At 39.4% G+C, this 19,736-nt stretch overlaps 1 protein-coding gene across 11 annotated transcripts in view; it reads right to left on the bottom strand.

The window, feature by feature from the left end:
- Window positions 1-19,736, bottom strand: part of ENOX1 (ecto-NOX disulfide-thiol exchanger 1) — a 357,513-nt gene that overhangs the window by 87,869 nt on the left and 249,908 nt on the right. For all 11 annotated transcript variants that reach the window (XM_040055201.2, XM_058419293.1, XM_058419295.1 and 8 more), the window contains 3 exons: window positions 12,426-12,599; window positions 10,489-10,695; window positions 3,361-3,594 (listed from right to left, as the gene is read on the bottom strand). In XM_040055201.2, coding sequence (XP_039911135.1) covers window positions 3,361-3,594; window positions 10,489-10,695; window positions 12,426-12,599 — 615 coding nt within the window. The remainder of the gene's footprint in view (window positions 1-3,360; window positions 3,595-10,488; window positions 10,696-12,425; window positions 12,600-19,736) is intronic.

The following is a 19,736-nucleotide window of genomic DNA, read 5'->3' as shown; positions in this document are numbered from 1 at the left end:
AGAGAGTTAAGAAGAACTTCATTTGCAGGAGTACTGAAGATCTTAATTTAAAAAAAAAAAAAAAAAAAAAAAAAAAAAAAAAAAAAAAAAAAAAAAAAGGATAGAGGGAAAGGGAGATATACCTAAACCAACACTGTTTGCCACACACTGAATTTGGAAAGTGGTGGTGGTGAAAAATTGCACTGGTCCATAGTTTGAGGGGTTTCTTTAATTTCTGCAAAAATCAAGTGTTCAAACCAAGTCCTTTGCAGATATGAAGGGATTCAAGGAATGGAGAGTATACCATAAATCCTCATGTATATGAGGCCCAACATGCAGTGGAGTCCCAGCCCCAGTCACCAGGCACTGAAGAACAGGTTCCTTTGTTGTATGAAGCTCCACACCAGTAGAGACTACCTGGCTGAAAATTTACAATGAACTTCTGTTTCCAACCGGCACAAAAGTTCCTCTGTACTCTCTCACCCACAGTCACTGCTGTAACAGGTGACTTCAGCACACCAGAGGAATTGGAATATGCTGACAACACTAGGGCAAGAGTTTCCAGACAAGTCTGTTACACAAAATGATTTCTTAGTCTTATGCTACAGTTTGCAGAAGGTGAAGAAAATATATTGTCACCTCTGTTACAGACTCAGTAAATATCTAGACCACATTAGGGGAGTGGCTGATAAGCCTGCTTCATCTTTGCTCACCATAAGATACAAGATTTCCTTGCTGCCAGGAATTTCCAAGGTTATTTTGACAACAAAAGTTGCTTGGATTCAGACCAAGTTATCTACATCTGTGGTTGCAAAGCAGTATCTTGGGCCGAGATATACATAGTTATTTTGGCTTGCTTTTTAGCTAGTGTTGCTCTGTGAACTTCTGGAGGCACTGCAGGAGCTGAAACCTGCATGTTGGGCACATGCAGCTCTGTCTCATGAGCTGGCAACAGAGCTCAGGAGTTTTTGGAGTGGGCACCACAGCAAGGTCATGATTTTCCTTGAGAAAACAATTGCAGAGCTTCTGCTGAAGAAACAATCTTTCAAGTTAAATCCTGCCCAGTGCAGATATATTTTGATCCTCTGTCCAGGCTTTTGCAGCAGTGCAGATGTGATAATAATACAGAGACCTGAGATTTTAACTCCAGGTTTTACATATCTCTGTGAGTATGTGTGTATACGTGTATGCCTATGTGTGTATGTGTATATATTCTGCTACTTTCAATTAAGTCCACATTTAAATTGCAAATGTACAATGATGGCTGGACTCGGTCTTAGAGGTCTTTTCCAACCTTAATGATTGTATGATTCTAGTACATGAACTGCCCTTTGCCAGAGTTGAAGAATTTTCTTTGTTGTTGCTTTACTTCTTTTTTAGGATGTCACAAAGAGTTCACGTGGTGATTCCATGTTACTCAAGGGAGCCCATAAAGTGCAACGCCACTGTTTTACAGGTTGTGACTGGTTTCACTGGTTGTGGCACCATAGGAAAGGTAAAGTAGACCAGTACAACTACTGAAGCCCACCTATTTTCTTTACTACCTAGAAAAGGGCAAACTCATGCCCACTGAGGAGAGAGGGATCTTTTCTGCATTCTCCACCCTTTAACCATTTGTACAGATCCAGGGCTGGTGTCTTTAGTGTCATAGTAGGGCAACTGTTAATTAACAGAACTTCTAAAATTGCAGTATATTCTTTTGCTGGATTTTAATGGTTTTCAACCAATTAAAAAAATAAACTTACCTCTTTTTTTTTTTTTAAAAAAAAACAAAAACAATGTACATTGCTGAAAGTTTATTTCTGAAAAACAGCTATGCACATAGTGTTGGTCCATATTGTGCTAAAAAAATTTTATATTAAACTTGAGCATATATGTCAAGCTCTGGTTAAATTACCCTTAGGAGAATCAAAGATATAAATGCTTGGAGTAGATTTTAATTAAGTACGGAAACTTCCCATAATAAAAAGAAAAATCTTTCTAAATATAGTCATCTTAAACATCTTGCAAAACCCCACATTTAGCTGCCCCAAGCAATGACTAGTCATATGGAAGAAATTGTCCAGACTTCTTGCATTTTCTGGTTTAGTTCAGGAAACCCATAGGCCTTACTACATAAAGAAAAACTTCGCTACAAAAGATTAACTCCTAAAATATTCAAGTAAAACCAGATGGATCTAAACCTAGACTGGAAGCTAGGTATGAATTAAAATTTCTTATATTAGGGGCTCTTTTCTCCTGGTCTATCAACTCATCTGGGTTATTTACCAATCTGTCAGATAAATAAATGAATTATTTTATGGAGGAGTGTATCTGGTGGGGATGAGAGTCAGCCAAACTAGTAACTGACTGAGGCAGTAGTGACAACTAACAGCAGCCAATGCAGTACTCAGAGAGACAGCAGGGTGCATCTCTGCTCCACGCTCCAAGGATGAAGCACTTTGCGCTGTCCTTCTTCAGCTCCCCAAACACATTTCCTAGTTAGAACAGAGACCAGTGTGATGACAGCTAGATAGTCTAAACCTAATCTAGATAATTGTGAAATAGTGGCAAGAATCACAGCTTCTTGTGACCTGGCACACAGTTAAGCAATGTGCTTGGCCATCATGGGGGAAAGAATGCCAAACACAACTGCTAAACACGTGATGAAAATAAATACAACTCTAAGCGGCGTGAACAGTTGTTTGCTAGATATTTATTTTAAATTTTGTTACCATGAAAAACTTTATTTCTTCCCTTCTTACTGTTTATGTTAGCCATTAAAATAAAATGAATCCTCAAAGTACACCCTTGAAAAATATTAACTCAGTAAATGTACCTGGAAAAAAACAAACTAGGAAGCAAACACATTCCAAAGCATGACGCTATCCTGCACAAGTGATTCTAACCCTAAAGAGGGAGTGAAAGAAGGGATGTTGTGTGTCAGAGATAAATTGTGTCAGCTCATAAGGTCAATTTGAATGCCAGGGACGGTCAAATGCATGTGATGGAGTAATCTACATGCTGAGGATTAAAGTAATTTTAAGAATAAGGCCTTTCATATGAAGAAAGATGCTTGCAACAGGTTGTCTTACTGTGAGAGTATTTCCAAGATATATGATGCCAGCAACTTAACAGAAGAAAAACCCATTTGTAGCATTCTGAAGGCTGTGTTTTAGCTGTTAAAGCACAGGTAGACAGACAGATGTCATGCATTTCCAGCAGGTGGGTGAGTATCATTACCACTGGCATAGAGATGGCGAAGAAAGCCATTTCGGTGGGGGAAAGCTAACAGGGCAAGTAATGAAACACATCAGAGAGAAACTGGCTTCACTGCTCTGGCCTCTGCATGGCTCCTGCTTTTAAGGAATAATAAACTGAGAAGTAGCAAATGCTGCTTACCTTTCAATTTTTCAGCTAGCAAAGCAGCTTCGTGTTCAGAATAATGCATTATTGCTGGAGGTGAAGGAGGGCGTAGTCTGTCTTCCTCCATTTTGCGTCTGTGGCGTTCTTCTCTGGCCAGCATTCTTTGTTTGCATTCCCATTCATAAAAGTCATCTCTTGCCTGAGCAAAATCAACATGAAGGCGACCTGAATCCTTTTTGTCTGTGCTAGATCCTAATCTCATGCGGTAACCTGAAATCAACAAGTAGAACTAACTGTTGCAGGATTTATTTCCTTAAATTTCTCTTCATTTTTTTCCCCCTTCTCGAGTGCAGCCAGGTAAAAATGTACATTAACAGATTCCCACATATCTATGCAATATCTATCTATCACCATGTTTTCACAAGGAGAAAAACATCCATCCACTCATTTTTCTTCACAGTTTTCTGCACCGCCTATCATCATAGCAGATGAACTGAAAAGTCAACCCCAAGGTATAGAACTGACATTTCTGTTTAGAACTCTCTCAAAATATGTCATTTTTCCACTTGATTCTCCCAATTTTTAAAAGACCAGAAGTCAGATAAACAAAAAAACAATTACTTAAAATGGATCTGTTTAAGTCTGAACAGGGAGTCCTTCTTCCCCTGATTCTGCTGAGATCACGTTCAGTCTAGTGTTTCTCTCCACCCTGACAAAGGAATTGGAAGTATGGGGAAACGCTGAATTTTCTAAAAACCATGACTATAGGTGAATGTGAAAATTATGCTACATAAATTCCTGTGCCACAAAGAGGATGGTTCCATAACTACAGTGATGCTAGATCTCAAATTTTGAGACTTTGCAATTGCAACCACTATTTTCAAATTCCCCATAATTGAAAATAATCTAGCAGTAAGTATAAATCACCTACAAATTAATTGAGCTCATAATTCCTTGAAGTAATTTCTGAAGTAGGGACGGATTTATTAGGCATTTGTAAGACTCCTTTCAGAACAAACAATGAAAAAAAAAATTCTAAAGTTGGCACGCTACAAAGGCTTTAAGTTAAGAGCTACGTAGCAGTATAAAAGGGCCCTGCTCTGAACTAAACCCCTTGACTACTGTCAGAGGTCAAAAAAATAATGCCAAAGCTATAAGAGGAGCTTTTTGGGCACCTGTCTTTTTTCCAAGTTTTATTTCTAAGGCACAAATATATACACAGACCAGTTTGTCTAACTTTTGAAACGCCAACTCAGAGAAAGTGTGAGAAAATCCTGTGTAGAAGACTTCAAACAGAGTAAAATTAATCAGTCTACACAGGATAGCTGTAATTTCTCCATGCCAACACGCAACAGCCCAGCAGAGATTTCTCAAATGACGGGATGCTGCAGAGATGAGCTCTGGGCTGAGCTGGCACACAGAAAGCTCTTCAGAAATGCACGCTACTGCAACCACTGCATAATGACTCCAGGGAGAGGAAACTCCTGTTCAAAATGTCAGGAAAAATGGTGTTTGCTGGTTTTGATCTGCAAGCTGAGAGAACCTACCTTCCAGTCTTGCGGTTTGCCTGGGGTTTTAAGAGTTTAGCATCTCACCACCACAGCTAAAACTCAGTTCTGAGCTCCCTCCAGGAATAGCAAGCTAAGAATTGTGTAGTAGATTAAGCACATCCTTGCAAAAATGTATATCTAGGCATACTCTGGAAAAACATCCTGCTGTGTATAAGGGATTGTCTGTACTATAGCACATGTGAGATAATAGCTTCAAAGAAATTAAATATCCATATATGTAGTGATCCTCCAAATAAAAAATAATCTGGGTACCTTTTCATCTGACATTTTCTTTTCAAACATCTTGTGGAGTTCTGCTAAGGAATCTACAGGTGAGGAGAAGATATAACTTTCATTGTCCAGCAAGGAGCCCAAACCAAGATGAAAAACTTGAGCTAAATTATTCAGAGGTCCTTCAAAACCAGAAGGCACATGAAAGCTGCCTTGCCAACGCATGGTGTTGGTAGGTTCCTACCAATGGAACCTATCAAATCTGGTCTCCAAGATTCAGGAGCTTGGGGTGAAGTAAAACTGGATATTGTAGGAACAACAAAGGAGGGGACTGTTAATTATTTTAAATTCCTCTTGGCTTTGGTTTCTCTAGCTTAGAGAAGTAAACACCACTCTTCCCCCGCCCCCCCCCCAAGCTTTTTGTGGCCATATACGTAGCTCTAGTCCCAAGGTGTTGAAGGGAAGAGTTAGATACACCCTATTCAGTGTGACACAACAGAAGAAGAGCGTGAGTGACCTTTCAGAACAGGGCTCTGAACTAATGAGGGTATAATTATATGGTTTTATCCACAGAGGTGTAGGCACAAAGGAGTCAGCCAAAAGGGGTCAGTGGTGCAGCTACCCTGATAACTGTGACAAATGTTAGCCCCCTGCTCCCCGCCAGTTTGGCGTGCCAGCTGCATTCCTCACAGAGTGTTTGCTCTGTGCCAGAACAACATTATCAGCAATGTAAAGGACACGGCCAAGGTGCCAGGTCTCGTGAACCTAAAATTAGATCTCCCAGCTGGGCTGCACTTTCCAGGAAGATTCAATCTCTCTTCCTCTCCCCCCACCATCTTTCACCACCATTGGTAGGAGCACAATAGTTATGGGCAGAGACAGAAATACAGCATTGCAGGAGGCAAAACTCTTGTGGACTTCAAGGCCCCTCACATAAGCTGAATAATGAACTAATGAAAAGGACTGTGCATCTATAGGTTTTGTGTGCACTGGCAAAGCTGAGTTGTAATAAAGTGGCCCTGATTTCTGAGGTAAATGGGAAAAAAACCTGAACAGTGTACATTGCAGTAGCATTGGAGAAATGGTTCACTTTGGGAAACGAGTTTAAATACCTTCAAATTAACAGATTTTGGAAATTTAATGTGAATCACGCTCAAAAAAAAAGTGACGGCTTCTTTAACTCAAAAGACTAGAGGTGGTCAGCCAGCTAGGTGATTTCCACCAGCACAGAAACGTAGAATAACCTAGCTAAGAAAGGACCTTGGATATCACTTAGTCCAGAGCAGGGTTAGCTTCCAAATGAGATCAGAATGCTCGTGATTTGACATGTTTCCCTTAACAAAAACACCAACTGCCTTTAGGATGGTTTCTTACACCCTCATATATTAGGCTTTGCATACACTACAGGACCAATTGCCTGGCCAGTGAAAAACAGACTCCTTGATGGGTTGATAACCAGAAAGACTCTGCATGCACAACTGGCAGGTTGTTTTGTACATGAGATCCATAGGCACCCATCTGTGCTGGAAAATTTGAGCCCCAAAGCAGCTGGGAGGCTAATTTTTTTCAATACCATGTCTCGCTATTGATGTTTGAAGGTGTTTGAATGTATGAGAGAAACACCTGGCACTGCCTTCCCTTCATGCATGGGCAATGAATTTTTTTCCCCATCTCTTTGCTCAGGGCTGCAGCTAGCATTAACTTTGTGCCTGCCTTGTCATTTTTAATTTCAGGTTTTCACACAAAGGAAGAGGAAAAGACTTTGGGAACTTGCCAAGATCCTCACTTTAAAGGAGCAGAAACAGAAGTTAAAGAATGTGCTAACTAAAAATCAAACAGTATTTTCATATCACAGGTCTAGTGCAAACTCCATGGCTTGACTTACCTTTGAGTGTTGCTATACTGAGGACCGGCCAATAGCTGAGGGCTAAGTGGGGATCTAGATCAGAGTGTTAATGGTGATCAGAGAGAACTTAAAATAAAACAAGGAAACGGTACTGAAAGGAAACCCACAGCGGGAAATACCAGTACAGGAAAAATGCATACATAGGCTTTTGGGGTATAAATAGGTCCGTCTCCAGTCGTCTGTTTGTCCCGTATATTCAAGTCTGGGGCCATCAATATTTGCAGGAATTACTGAATTATCAGCCAAAAGAGTAAAGTATGTACAGTTTTAAGGAAGAGCTTTCTCATCGACTAGCATGATGATTTTAGAAAGTTTTTTGCTTGGGAGATCAAAATACATCTTTAAGGGTTAAATGAAACCTAGCCCTCCTCAAGTCAACATTTTTATCAGTCTTCTACCCATCTTCCAGTCTCCCTTTTCATACACATTTATTTGGGAGTACAAAGGAAAAAATACCCAGTGATTAAACTGCTTGATGGATTTTGTAATCACTTGCTCTATTCTGATGATAAGCATGGGATAAATGCAAAACTTGATGAGATTAGATGGGGTAGACAGATAAAACTGATTAGGTAGACAAAATTATCATTATACCAGAAATATCAAAGGCATGACTTTCCCCTAATATAACACAGATACTATATTTGTACATCTCTTTTGTCTTGTACAGGGAAAATAAAATGCCTTAAAAATATGCTTTGTTCACACCCTTTTAGAATATATTATGTTTGAGAATGAAATAAAGACTGGTAACCCCACCCCCCCCATTTCAGTGCAAGGAAAACATGCCTCTGCCTAGTGCTAGACCTCCCTGGTTGTGGTGGAGGACGGTCAGTGCTTCATGTTTCACCTGCAGGTTCAGCGGCCATGGTAAAAAGAAGTGGAATATGGCTACAGACTGCTCTTGCATTTCTTTCTCTTCCCTGTCAGTTCCACTGGTTCTTTCCCTCATCTGGTTGGAGACAATAGGTACAACACTTTGGAATAACGAAAAGGTGTGGAGGAAAAAAACAGATGGGAAGGGAGGCTGTGGAGCAGACAGAAGAGGAAGCACAGACAGCAGCACGGCTGTGACAAAAGGAAACAGAAGAAGGAAGGATGGATCAGGAACTTGGAAGTAAATTAGCAGAAAATTCAGAATGAGGAAGAATGAGGAAAGGAGTTTTTCACCTCCATTTCTACTCATGTCCTGTCTTCTGAGCGAGCACTCTGGAGTATTATGAACACATGGCAGCACGCAGAATTTCCTGCCTCTATGGTCTTTCTGGATTTAAGGCAAATGAAATTAAAATAAAACTTGACTTGGAATGAAGCGAAGGGTGCAGCCAACTACTGAGAAGCAGGAAACTGCGCTTGAAGAACACTGGTTCTAGCCCAGGGTGGCAGCCTGAACACTTTTGAGCTTTTCTTTGCTTTCCTTTTTTTCCCCGTTTTGTTTATCATCATATAGTAATACCAGTTCCTACTGAATCTGGTGTGCCTCTCTTCTGTTCTTTTACTAGGGTCCCCTAAACAGAAGCTGGAAGCTGGTAAATGTGCTACTGCTTGTGATGCCTCTAATCTGCTGCAACGATGTACAGCATTTTGGAAGTAGCACGAATAAACAAATAAATGCGAAACATGAAAATCAAGAACAGAGGATGGGGGAGGAGAAGCCAGAAGAAATTAAGTGAAAAATTAAGTGAAAAAAAAAAAAAAAAAAAAAAAAAAAAAAAAAAAAAAAAAAAAAAAAAGGCATGAAAATCAAGAGTGGAATAAAGATCTGGAATAAAACTGAAAATATAGCAATATTTCAAAGAAATCTTTACACAAACCTCATAAAACTCATGACTTTCTGTAGTTCTTCAAATAGGATTTAAAGCAAGCCACCAAGTTAGGGGGAAAAAAAAAGAAAGGAAAGAAAGAAAGAAAGAAAGAAAGAAAGAAAGAAAGAAAGAAAGAAAGAAAGAAAGAAAGAAAGAAAGAAAGAAAGAAAGAAAGAAAACCCACAAAAATCAAACAAACAAAATTAAAAAAACCCCAAAACCAAACAACCTAAAAACCCTAAGGAAAACCTTAGGTGAAAAAAAGGAGCTAGGATTTTCCTGATGACATATTTCAAAAGTTGAATGGCTTTCTTTCTTTCTTTGTTTCTTTCTTTCTGTCTTTCTTTCTTTCTTTCTGTCTTTGTTTCTTTCTTTCTTTCTTTCTTTCTTTCTTTCTTTCTTTCTTTCTTTCTTTCTTTCTTTCTTCTTTCTTTTCTCTCTCTCTCTCTCTCTCTCTCTCTTTCTCTCCTTCTTTCTCTACAGTTGATGGTGATTTGAGAGACAGTTTGTTTTTCAGCTGTGTGGGCTTCCTATGGACACCTACAGGATGTTGACATTCTGTCCTTATTGCTAAACAGAAGATGGCCAGGTTGGGAGCCCAAACAAGAATCCCGGGCTGTTAATTCTCTCCCAGGCTGAAAAGAATGGTCCCAGTGGGTGCTTTGAGGTCACCAAGCACAGGGTGGTTGTATGGAAGCCAACCAATGTCAACTTGTCTTGGCCAGGGAGCAGACCCTGGACCTTGTTTATTCAAGAATACATTGTATATGGGTTGAAAGTGTTACACTACAATTGTGAGGAAAAACAGTACTTTTGAGTCTCTCCAAAACCCAGAGAGATGGATGAACCAGCCTATGGAGTGCACACAAATACATACAGGGCACGTGATCCAACTCTATAAGGTGAAAAAGGACTTGCTTAGCAAGTCAATCCTCAAATGAAAGAGATTGTCACCTCAAGAGGACACTGACAGCCACAAAAGCCAAAAATGTGAAAGCATTTGATTTGTTTTTCATATTTTTTCTTATTTTTTTTCCCCAGTGAGATTGGGGAAGGAGGGGGTTGTTTCCTTGGTTTTTTGTTTTGGGTTTTTTTTTATCTGTTCCTTTGTTGGAAAATAAAGAGATTCTGAAATTTTATGCCCTGTAATTTCTGTAGCACTTGTTGTCATGGAAGGCAAGAGACATAGCCTACAGATGGGGCTCAGAATCTAACCCATGCAATGGCTGAATACATACATGCATAAAGACAGACTTTATTCAGGCTGCACCACAAATCTATAAAAATATGCCAGTGAAATTGGCAGCCTATCAGAAAAATTGGCACTGGAAAACAGCAGAGTTCCTGGCCCGGTGCCCTCCTCTTTCCACAACCTGTGAGCCAAACTATATAAACCTGTGTAAATCGAAAATAAGATTGTTCTATAGTGAATTTCAGGATCTGCTGCATTGTTGTGGGATGGCAGGAAATTGCTCCTGGGTAAGCACATACAACACCACGCATGAGTCTTGGCAGACAGAGAGAAATAACAGAATTGCCCCTCGCCACTCCATGCTACAGCCACTGAGTTCAAGAGTGACTTGCTGAGATAAAAGCTAAGAAAATAAGCAAGCATTAGCATCACAAAATACAAATGAGAAGCAAGGAGAATCCATTAAAGAATGTGAAGTACCAGAAAGGTAAATGGCTTTATCAACCATGAACTCCTCTGCAAAACGAATGTGACAAAAATTCTTCTTGCTTTTCCGAATTGCTGTTATATCTCCACACTGCTCAAAGACTTCCTGAATAATTTCCTCCGTTGCGTTTTCTGGTAATCCTCCAACAAACACTGTTTTACACCCAGGAGGTCTCTCTCTCGTTGAAGGTGGTGGAAGATCTAAGTCAAAACAGAAATCATGTTGGAATACAAAATTTGTCTTTTGATCCATTGGCTCTATTCACCCCTTTAATCAGTTCTGGGCAGCAACAGTTACTCGACATAGTATAGAGGCAGAAGAGAGGGACAAGCAAAATAATTGAATATTGCAGAGATTATCCAAAATTGATTACTTGAATCTAAACCCTTTCAAGCTTTAGGTGGTACTTCAAACATTAATTTCTGCCACTGCAGGTTGTTCTCCAGGACAGATAGCACTGTCTAAAAGGGTCTTTCTTTCCCCTGCACAGCCACACAAAACCAGAAAAATATTCTGTTTCAAAGCAGAGGAGCTTCTGCAACTGATTTGACCCTGAGCACCGATCTCAGGCTGTAGTGCAGTGCATTCAGAGCCTGACCTGCACCATCTCTGGCTCATAGCCATCACTCGCCATGCTCACCAAGTGTGTGGGCTGTGAGCAAGCCCATGCTGAGTACATCCTGTGCTCTTAGGCTGGACACCTTTCCCTGGTATTAGCATAATTTCATTTCTGTCTCAGAGTACAGGAGCACAGCAAACAGAAAAACAAAGTGGGAAACACAACAAAATGACAGCATGATGAAAACACTCTGCCGGTTATCTGTTTTGTCTTGTTGCCAGATAATGGAGCAGACGCCAGCACAGGGGAAGGATAACCTCACTGTTTACAAGTGCTCATGAGGCGGAGTAGATAAAAATGCTACTTTCATGTATATATAGAGAGAATGTATGCACACTTAAATCGGAAAAACTATTATAATTTTGAAAGCTATATAAAAAAATAAAAGCTGTCATAACACTTCACCTTGTTTATACATAGTGAAAGTATTTCTCTAAGAAGGAATCTGACTAATATGACTTTTTTGGCCTTTTAACACAGTAAAGGAGGTTACAACCTTAAAGTGAACATATATATACATACATACATACTCACATACATAACCAGTTTGATTGAACTGTGATCTGGGTACACTGCAAATCCAGAGCACCTGAATATTTGCCTAACATTCTCATTTCACAGTGACAGTGAAAGTCACTGGTATGATGGCTCTGAAACTCATGGGGCCAACACAGAAAATCAGGGTTTGGGCCTGAGCTGGTATCTCAGTGGGACGAGTTTTTCATTTGCAGAGTCACAGAAGGAACATGAGGGAACCTGGTCCCTGTTCCCAAAAAAGAAGAAGAAACTCATCTGCCATATTGAACCTCCTGAAAAATGGCAGAAGAGAAACCGTAGCCCCCTTTCCCTCAATCTCCCTCAAAAAGGGACTTTACCGAGGCAGTTTGGGGTGCAAGGCACAGTGTTCAGGGACACGAGCCTGAATTGGTCCCATCTAACTACAGGCACCTGAAGGGGAGCACAGAGATGAACAACTTTATGTTTGGTGACATCCTGATCTAGAGGAAATACAGGTATCAACTACGAGCAGTGTAGATCAACTATAAGCTGTGTTACTTTTCTTTAAGTATTTTTCTTTTTTGTACATGCTGCATAGTTTGTTGGTTTTTTTATGTGACCTTACAGGGATGAATAAGGATGCTCTTATCCCATACCATGCTTTTACACACAGAATAGACCTTAGAAGGAAACACATGCCTGTAACTAAAAAGCATAACTGTTACTAGATTATTAAAAAAAAAAAAAAAAAAAAAAAAAATCATACAATGAATGTGTTTAGGAAAGTAACATTCTTTCTTCAGAGCCACTTACTTGGGTTTGGAGGGAAGAGTGTGCAGCTTTTGCAGTGAATTATTTCTTTGACTACAGGCACATCTGTTGGTGGTGGTGGCGGCACTAACCCCATGCCTGGTATCATTGGGTTAATAGGAGTGATTCCAGTCATCATGCTAAGGCTTGGATCAAAGCCTGGTACACAGATTGAATCTGTAAGTACAGAACATAAAATCCTGGCTTATAAATCTTCAAACTACCTGTTAAAATTTTATTGTACAGACAGTTTCACTTTAAGTTTGTTTCCCTTGTTTGTTTCCACAAGCACCACTGTGAGAATTAGGAGAAGGGGAGAAAGAAAAATGGAAAAAAAGAAAAGGCAGAGATATAAGGAGAGGAGAGGGAGAAGGAGAGAGAAAGGGAAAGGAAGAGGGGGAGGGGGGTGAGGAGGAGGGAGTTACATTCTCAGTGAAAAAAACCCCAACCCTATGCATAAAGAAGGGAACGTTACATAATCTAAAATATTAACATGACTGAGTAAAACATAGCACATTAACATGTAAAACCATGCGCCATAAATATCTGTTATTATCTGGAATGCAATTTTCTCTTCATAATGCTACTGCGGTGTTTACATTGCTTTCTGCCCAAAGCGTACAAAGAATATAATTTTACATTGATATGTCCTCTCCATCTAATTGTCAGAGAGATTTATAACAACATAGCCTTCTCACATAAGTGACCTTGATTTACAAACAATACAGAGAAAAATCTATTTCTGGCTGCGTTATAGAAGTCTAGTTAGCCAAGTCTTCTAATCATTTTACCCTGGAATAGAAATTTTCAGCTGCAAAGAATGGGGTCTTTTTGAACCTTGGAATTAATTCCTTCTTGTCCTGTTATTTAATCGGATTAGTAGATCCTCCTCAACACACGTACTATTAACATATGCCACTACAGCCTCATAAAGTAAAATGAATATTTGGCAAGCATTGCTCTTTCTCCTTCCTGATCTCTTTGCCAAGACTTCCATACGTGTTACTTAAAGCTGAAAGATTTACTGGGGAGCACCAGTGCTTTTACACCAAGAATTGTAATAAGCAGATGTTTCAGAGGAACCGAGAGCCAACTTCTGAAATTCACTTTCGTTAAAAACAAGGCTTTGGGTTTCTTGAGGCATAATGAATAAAATATTTTGAGAGACCTATCTCTTTGTTGGCATAACACTGCTGCTATTTGGCATCATCAATTATTTAAAAGAAGAGAGTTACTTTGGTGTTCCACAGATTTTTCTGCTGAATTTTCTGGCTAGCAACTGGAAAGTATTTAATGATACGTGTAAACATGGGGTTTGGTAGCTCAGGAGCTTGTTTATTTTGAAGAAGCAAAGGGGGAAGAGGGAAACAACTTCTCAAGCATTTTAGACATATATATGTGTGTACATACACAATATTTGAGCTAATTTTAAAAAGGCAGCATGATTAATGAAATGTGACCAGAGAGACACCATTTTCTTCATTTCTCTGCTGCTGAGAAGCCACATGGCCCCGGATCAGACCTCTGACCTTTCTGTATCTTCATTTCTGCATCTACAAAATAGGCACAGCAATATTCACTTACTGGCTCACATTTTTATAGCACTTTGCAGGTGTAAAGCACTCTGTGGGGGCTGAAAATTAGCATTATTATTCCTGTGAAACATTCCTAATCGTCTTCTCCGGGAAGGACAACTGAGGACTGAGAACTGCTCTAAGAGAGCTCATATCTGTCTCAACCGTATACTCCCTATTCTTCACGCACTGACTGTGAGCCTTCACCACCTTCAGGCAGTCCTGTACAACAAGCGTAGCAAGTGCACAGTAAGCAAGGATTTGCTTTAGGCTTAGTGAAGACTAGTATTAATGAAAAGTCATGATATTACATTACTTTTTTAAATAAGTGGGCTTGTGAAAAAGGATTTGCTCTGGGTCCGATGCCTTTTTTTCAGTATGGATGTATACGCATTGCTTTTCAGATTTAGCTTTGAAACTTGGAGCCTGTCGTTTATTCTCCAAGATGCAGTGTGGTAGCCATATATTAAATATTCATGGTGAATGCCAGGAGATAAAGTCAAAGGTAAAACGGTAACATATAATTCAAAGGAGTCCTTAGGCTATGCTTATAATCTTAATCTCATTTTTACAAGTCAGGCTTCTGAGAGCCACAGAAGACCAGCCTGTGCAGCGCTCTCTGGCTGTGGGTGGAACTCCATCATTGCTACTCATTGCTAAAACATCCCAAGAGCTCACTGGCATGCAAAGCGGGTCACCACACTAGCACCCAACACAACAGCAAACTCTACCCAAACCACAGGCACACACTCTCATGCACAGCAAAGATGGCAGGTTTCAATCAGGTAGAGTTTTCTGATTTTTCCTTTGGCAGTGGTGCAGACACAGAGAAAAATCTAAGGGAGATGGTCACAGAGAAACTCATGTCCACAAACACTGTGAATCTGGGCATGGGGAGGGAGAGCTTTTAGGCTTCATGCTAATCAGAACAGGTTTGTGAATTAAATGGAAGAAAATTATTTGCCACTAATTCCTCACACATCCAAGGGAATGTGACTTTGTAAGTAACTTTGCCTGTGTTAAATAAGTACATGGCTTTGTCATCAGTTTCTTTTACAGCTAGAATCAATCTACAAGAGCAGGAGCAAAGTGCTGGGGTCCAGTCCAACATTCATGGAATATCCTTCTAGGAGTTCTGGGACTCTGTGCCTTCAGAAGGTGACTGTGCTGAGGTATACTGAAGAGGAGTCAGTCAATAATTCTTGAAATCTAATTCCACGTCTTGTAGGCACTAATCCAAGCCCTGCTAAGGTCAATAGCAAGACTGCTGAGGGCACAAACAGATTTTAACCCTGACCAGGTTTACTTTCTCTGTCTTCTTGAATCAGTTGCTTCATTTTCCCAGTGTGTTAAATTGAGAATGAAATGCTTTCATACACGGCATGAGCGCTGAGAGGATGCACAGGTACCAACAGTCAAACATCCTGGAAATGAAAATAATTCTCTGAAAACTAAGAACTATAACTATGCATTGCAGTGTTGGAAAATCCAGATGAATTTCTAAAGACTGGAGCTCTTGTTTGAACCCCTGAAGGGACTGGTGGTGCTTGCATCTCCAGAGAATCTGATGCATGCCACCTGGATATTGCTGACAAATCATGACAAGAGACTATAGATGGGGTGTCCAAAGGAAATACTGGTCTGGACTCCGAGGTGCAGAGAAAAAAGAATGATAAAATCACTGGAAAAGAAAGTCAATAAATTTGCCACATCTGTGATAGGATCTAGAAGAATCCCAAGTTTAACTATATTAACACTATTGAGTGGTGCAATAATAGAAGTTGGATATATGGCTCTTGTCTAGAAACAAGGGATGATCATCCATCAGCACCACCACTGCAGTCTGCTCCCTGTCCTGGCAAAATGCCTATCTGGAGCAGGGCCAGGACACCAAACTTAGTGCTGAAGGCAGCTCCTGTTGAACTGGTAAAATTGTTGGTCTTCATCATGAAAGAAAATTATGATTTATGCAAGGATTTAAAAAAATAAGAATCAGTCCTGTCCATGTATGATTTTTTTAACAGATCCCCTTAAAGACATGATTATTAAGATATTGTAGACATAAATATGTTACACTAAATAAAAAGTTATGTTACATCTATAAGCAACACATCTGAAGAGTTAAAAATGCGGTATTTTATGCTTTCAGTGATCATGGCATTTTTTTAAAGGCATCTAAATATATTTATGCAACTAGGTAAGAGTTTATAAATTATAAAATACAATCCAGAAAAATAAATGAAAAATTTTCATTTAAATTTTTTTGTAAGGAATTACTAAATGAAATCATTAAAATGGAAAGTAATCAGAGATGATAAAGAACTCTAAGAATGGAAAAGCACAATTTGATCAAGTTCGAGTCCTTGTGGATACTGTACAAAAGGCTTGAACATTCACACACATATAGGAAAATAAAGGTATTTAACATCAATATTTTGAAGTCCATGTTCTGCTTAAATTTGGCGAAACAAATTAATTCCTATTTCATCTGATAAGAAATTGGCATGATGGAGAACAACAAAAACCTCTGGAAAACAAATATTTGGAATTGGCAGTCAGGCAATAAGAAAAACCTTGAACACGTGGAGTAGATTTTCAAGCTTTTTTTCTCTCAAGAGGAATAAAAGAACAAAACATTCCACAGGAAATCTCTGAGTCTGAAAAAAATCAGAAGAACAGTAAAATCCCTTTGATGAAAACTACATTCTAACACAGCAAGTAGTGTAAAACAATTACTTCTATTATGTTCCATTTTGGAAGGGCAGGAACAACTTTGTCTTCCATGAAAATAGCCACACAATCTTGTAGAACCATCCTCCTTTCCTTCTTTGGCAACAGTTGCTGTCTGAATCACCTTATGTTTTTGCCAAATTTTTGCTCTGCCCAGGTAACGAGGACATTTACTCCTGCCAGCTGTGCTTTTGGGTATTGTACTCCATCGCCAATCCTGTTACCACCACATTTCCACCAGCACTTGCCACAAGGTATTTATCTACTCAAAATCACTTTTTAAGGGTACAATCTCCTCTATGATTTATAGTATTAGCTCTTGGGTGTGTCTTTTTTTTTTTTTTTTTTTTTTCTTCTTTTGCCTGCAACTGCCAATTGTTTCTGTGGAGCTTTATGACAGCTGCCAAGTTATATTTCTGTTGGATGCATAAGGACATCCACAAAACAGGGGTTTGTATGCCCCTGCTCACACACATGGAAGGTTTCCACCGTGGCCATCATGAGCCATGTGCCTCAGACCTGCTGGTCAAACACACAGAGAAATGGTGAGCAGCGAAAACAGTGATCTGAGCACAAAAAACCACACAAAAATAATAAACGTTGAAAAGGTTCCCATGGCCTTGGAATGATAGTTTTACACCTACAAAAACAGTCTGTTTTCTGCTAGGGAGCGCCAACAGGAACTGAAAGGACTAGAATAGTCCTGGCAGCAGCTGGTAATAAATGTATTAAGATGCTTGTTAAACTTTGCTTTCTATGGAGGAAAAAAAAAAGATTCTGGAGACCAGATATCAGATTGTGTACTTCAGAAACACCATTGCTGAATATTTTGAGACTGAATATTGAGTTGATTTTTAAAAGTTGAAATTTTCCTTAAAAAGAGCAAATCTAATAGAGAATCTGCCTCCCTTATAACAAAGGCATAGATATACATACATAGAAATATGTATATATACACATATATACTGTCACTAGAAAATAAATTGTTGCTATTTTTTTAATATGAAATAAAGAAGGTACCTTATTAGAGTATGGAAGAGCTATTCTAAAAACTTTTTGTATTTTTATCTAAAATTCTCCCCCAAAGCTCTGCAATCTGCCAGTGTTTTATTACCATCACAGTCTAATCTTTTCCCTATGAGCAATTAAGAATGTATTCAGCTGCCAGCTAGAGATCACGGCTGGATCACTGTTTTCTCTGGTCATTCAATTCTTAGCATCTTTGGGTTCCACAAAGCTTTTAGTGGACTCATTTGCTCAATATTTAGGGCTTCTCTCTCAGCATCTTTGAGTACATTTCCTTGACCACTTTAGACATCATTAAACTTCTACACTTGTCTGTCTCTAAAACAGATGCTGGATTGCCTGGTAAACTTCTAGGTACGTAGCAATAAAAAAAGGCAGGGTAAAAAAACCTGACAGTTCCTCCATTTGACCAGCTTAGCCACTATCATCCTGTCTCAGAGCAAGGACCATCTGACTGGAGCCAGAAGCAGATGCCTGGGGCACTCGAATAAGAAATAATCAGGTAAAAAGCAAAACGTTCTTAGCTCGTATACATTGAGCACTTACATATTTTTGGTGATGGAGATAATCGAACAATGCTTTCTAGCAGGTATCTATTCCACATAACTTGATTTATACCTTTTTAGTGAATCCTGCAATGTACTTGCTTATATTTTGAATCCATTGGAACCTGTTTGTATCCGTGGCTTTCGTAGTGTGCTAGTGAGTAGTAAGTGAGTTGGGAACTGTGCTTCCTTTTCTTTGCTAAAATAAGGTATTTGGGAGTTCCAGGTGCACCTTCTAGTCCTTCCATCCTCACAGATCATGAATCCCTTATTCACTTTATCCACAAGATTTCAGATTTCACTTCTGCTTTTATATTTTGCCACGTGTTTGGCAAAGTGACCTTTGTCTCTGTGGAACTGCAACAAAAGAATATGGATATGGAACCTCTGATTTTGGCCCCTTTTAAAATCAAGAGAAGGTAAGAGCAAAGGCAGAGATATCTTTGCAGGTGCTCCTCTAGTCCTGAATTGTTGAAGAACTGAGTGCTGAAGATGTGGGCAGATGCCCTTACAGAGATGCTGCAATGAAGGATCATGTGAGCACAGGAGTCCTGCAAGAACAGGAGTAAGAGGTGCAGGATCAATGCTTGTGCATGTGTTCCTGTGTGTGTGTGCACATGTGAAGGCGTATTTTTGGAGGAGTGGAAAGGAGTGAGTGGAGAAGGGCCAGGAAATCAGCTTCTAGACCTCTGGCTGTCTCAGTTGGCCAGGGGTTCCCTATTAACACCATTCAGCAAGAGCTACATTCTGTGAAACAGAGCCTGGTCTGTAGCAAATACAAGTCTCTAAGGGAGTTTTGACAAAACAGAGGGTGAGGGGGAATCCAGATGAATGTTTCTCATTAATAATCAATGAAGATATAATTTATGTGAACTCTACAGTGTCTGCCAGACCCACTTCATAAACAAAGCCCTTGTAGCATCATCAAAACACTTGCCACTTGAAAATTACCTCTGTGAGACATCTATCACTGACAAAGCTTTAGGGCTCTATTATTGCACTTGTTTTTTTTTGAAAGAAAGCACGGTGTCTGCAGAGAGGAATAGTTTACAGCAGACAATCCCAAAACTTTAGATGCCATTTTCAGAGCTAGTTATGTTGTAGCTGAAAACACTAAAAGCAAATCTGTCCTCTTGATCCCTGCCCACAAAATCACTTGACAAACACTATATTTAGAGCAATATACATGACAAAGACTAAATTAAAGAAAACCACCTTCTCTTTTTACAAGCAAATCATGGGGTGAATCCTGGTTCAACCTTTATTGCTGCAGTGCTTGGCACAACAGGACCTCAATCTTGTTTAGAGCTTCTAATGCAATGCAAATAATAGGAGAGAATAACAAATAATAATACAACAAAGCATTGCCACAATGGATGCCACTCTCCTCCAAAGATGCAATTTCAACACTGTTGTGTAAAGAAATCTACAATGTTAAT

Source organism: Hirundo rustica, chromosome 2 (genome assembly GCF_015227805.2).
Source record: "Hirundo rustica isolate bHirRus1 chromosome 2, bHirRus1.pri.v3, whole genome shotgun sequence".
Lineage (NCBI taxonomy): Eukaryota > Metazoa > Chordata > Aves > Passeriformes > Hirundinidae > Hirundo > Hirundo rustica.
Note: the sequence above shows the minus strand (reverse complement) of the source record. Positions and strands in the feature narration are given on the sequence as shown.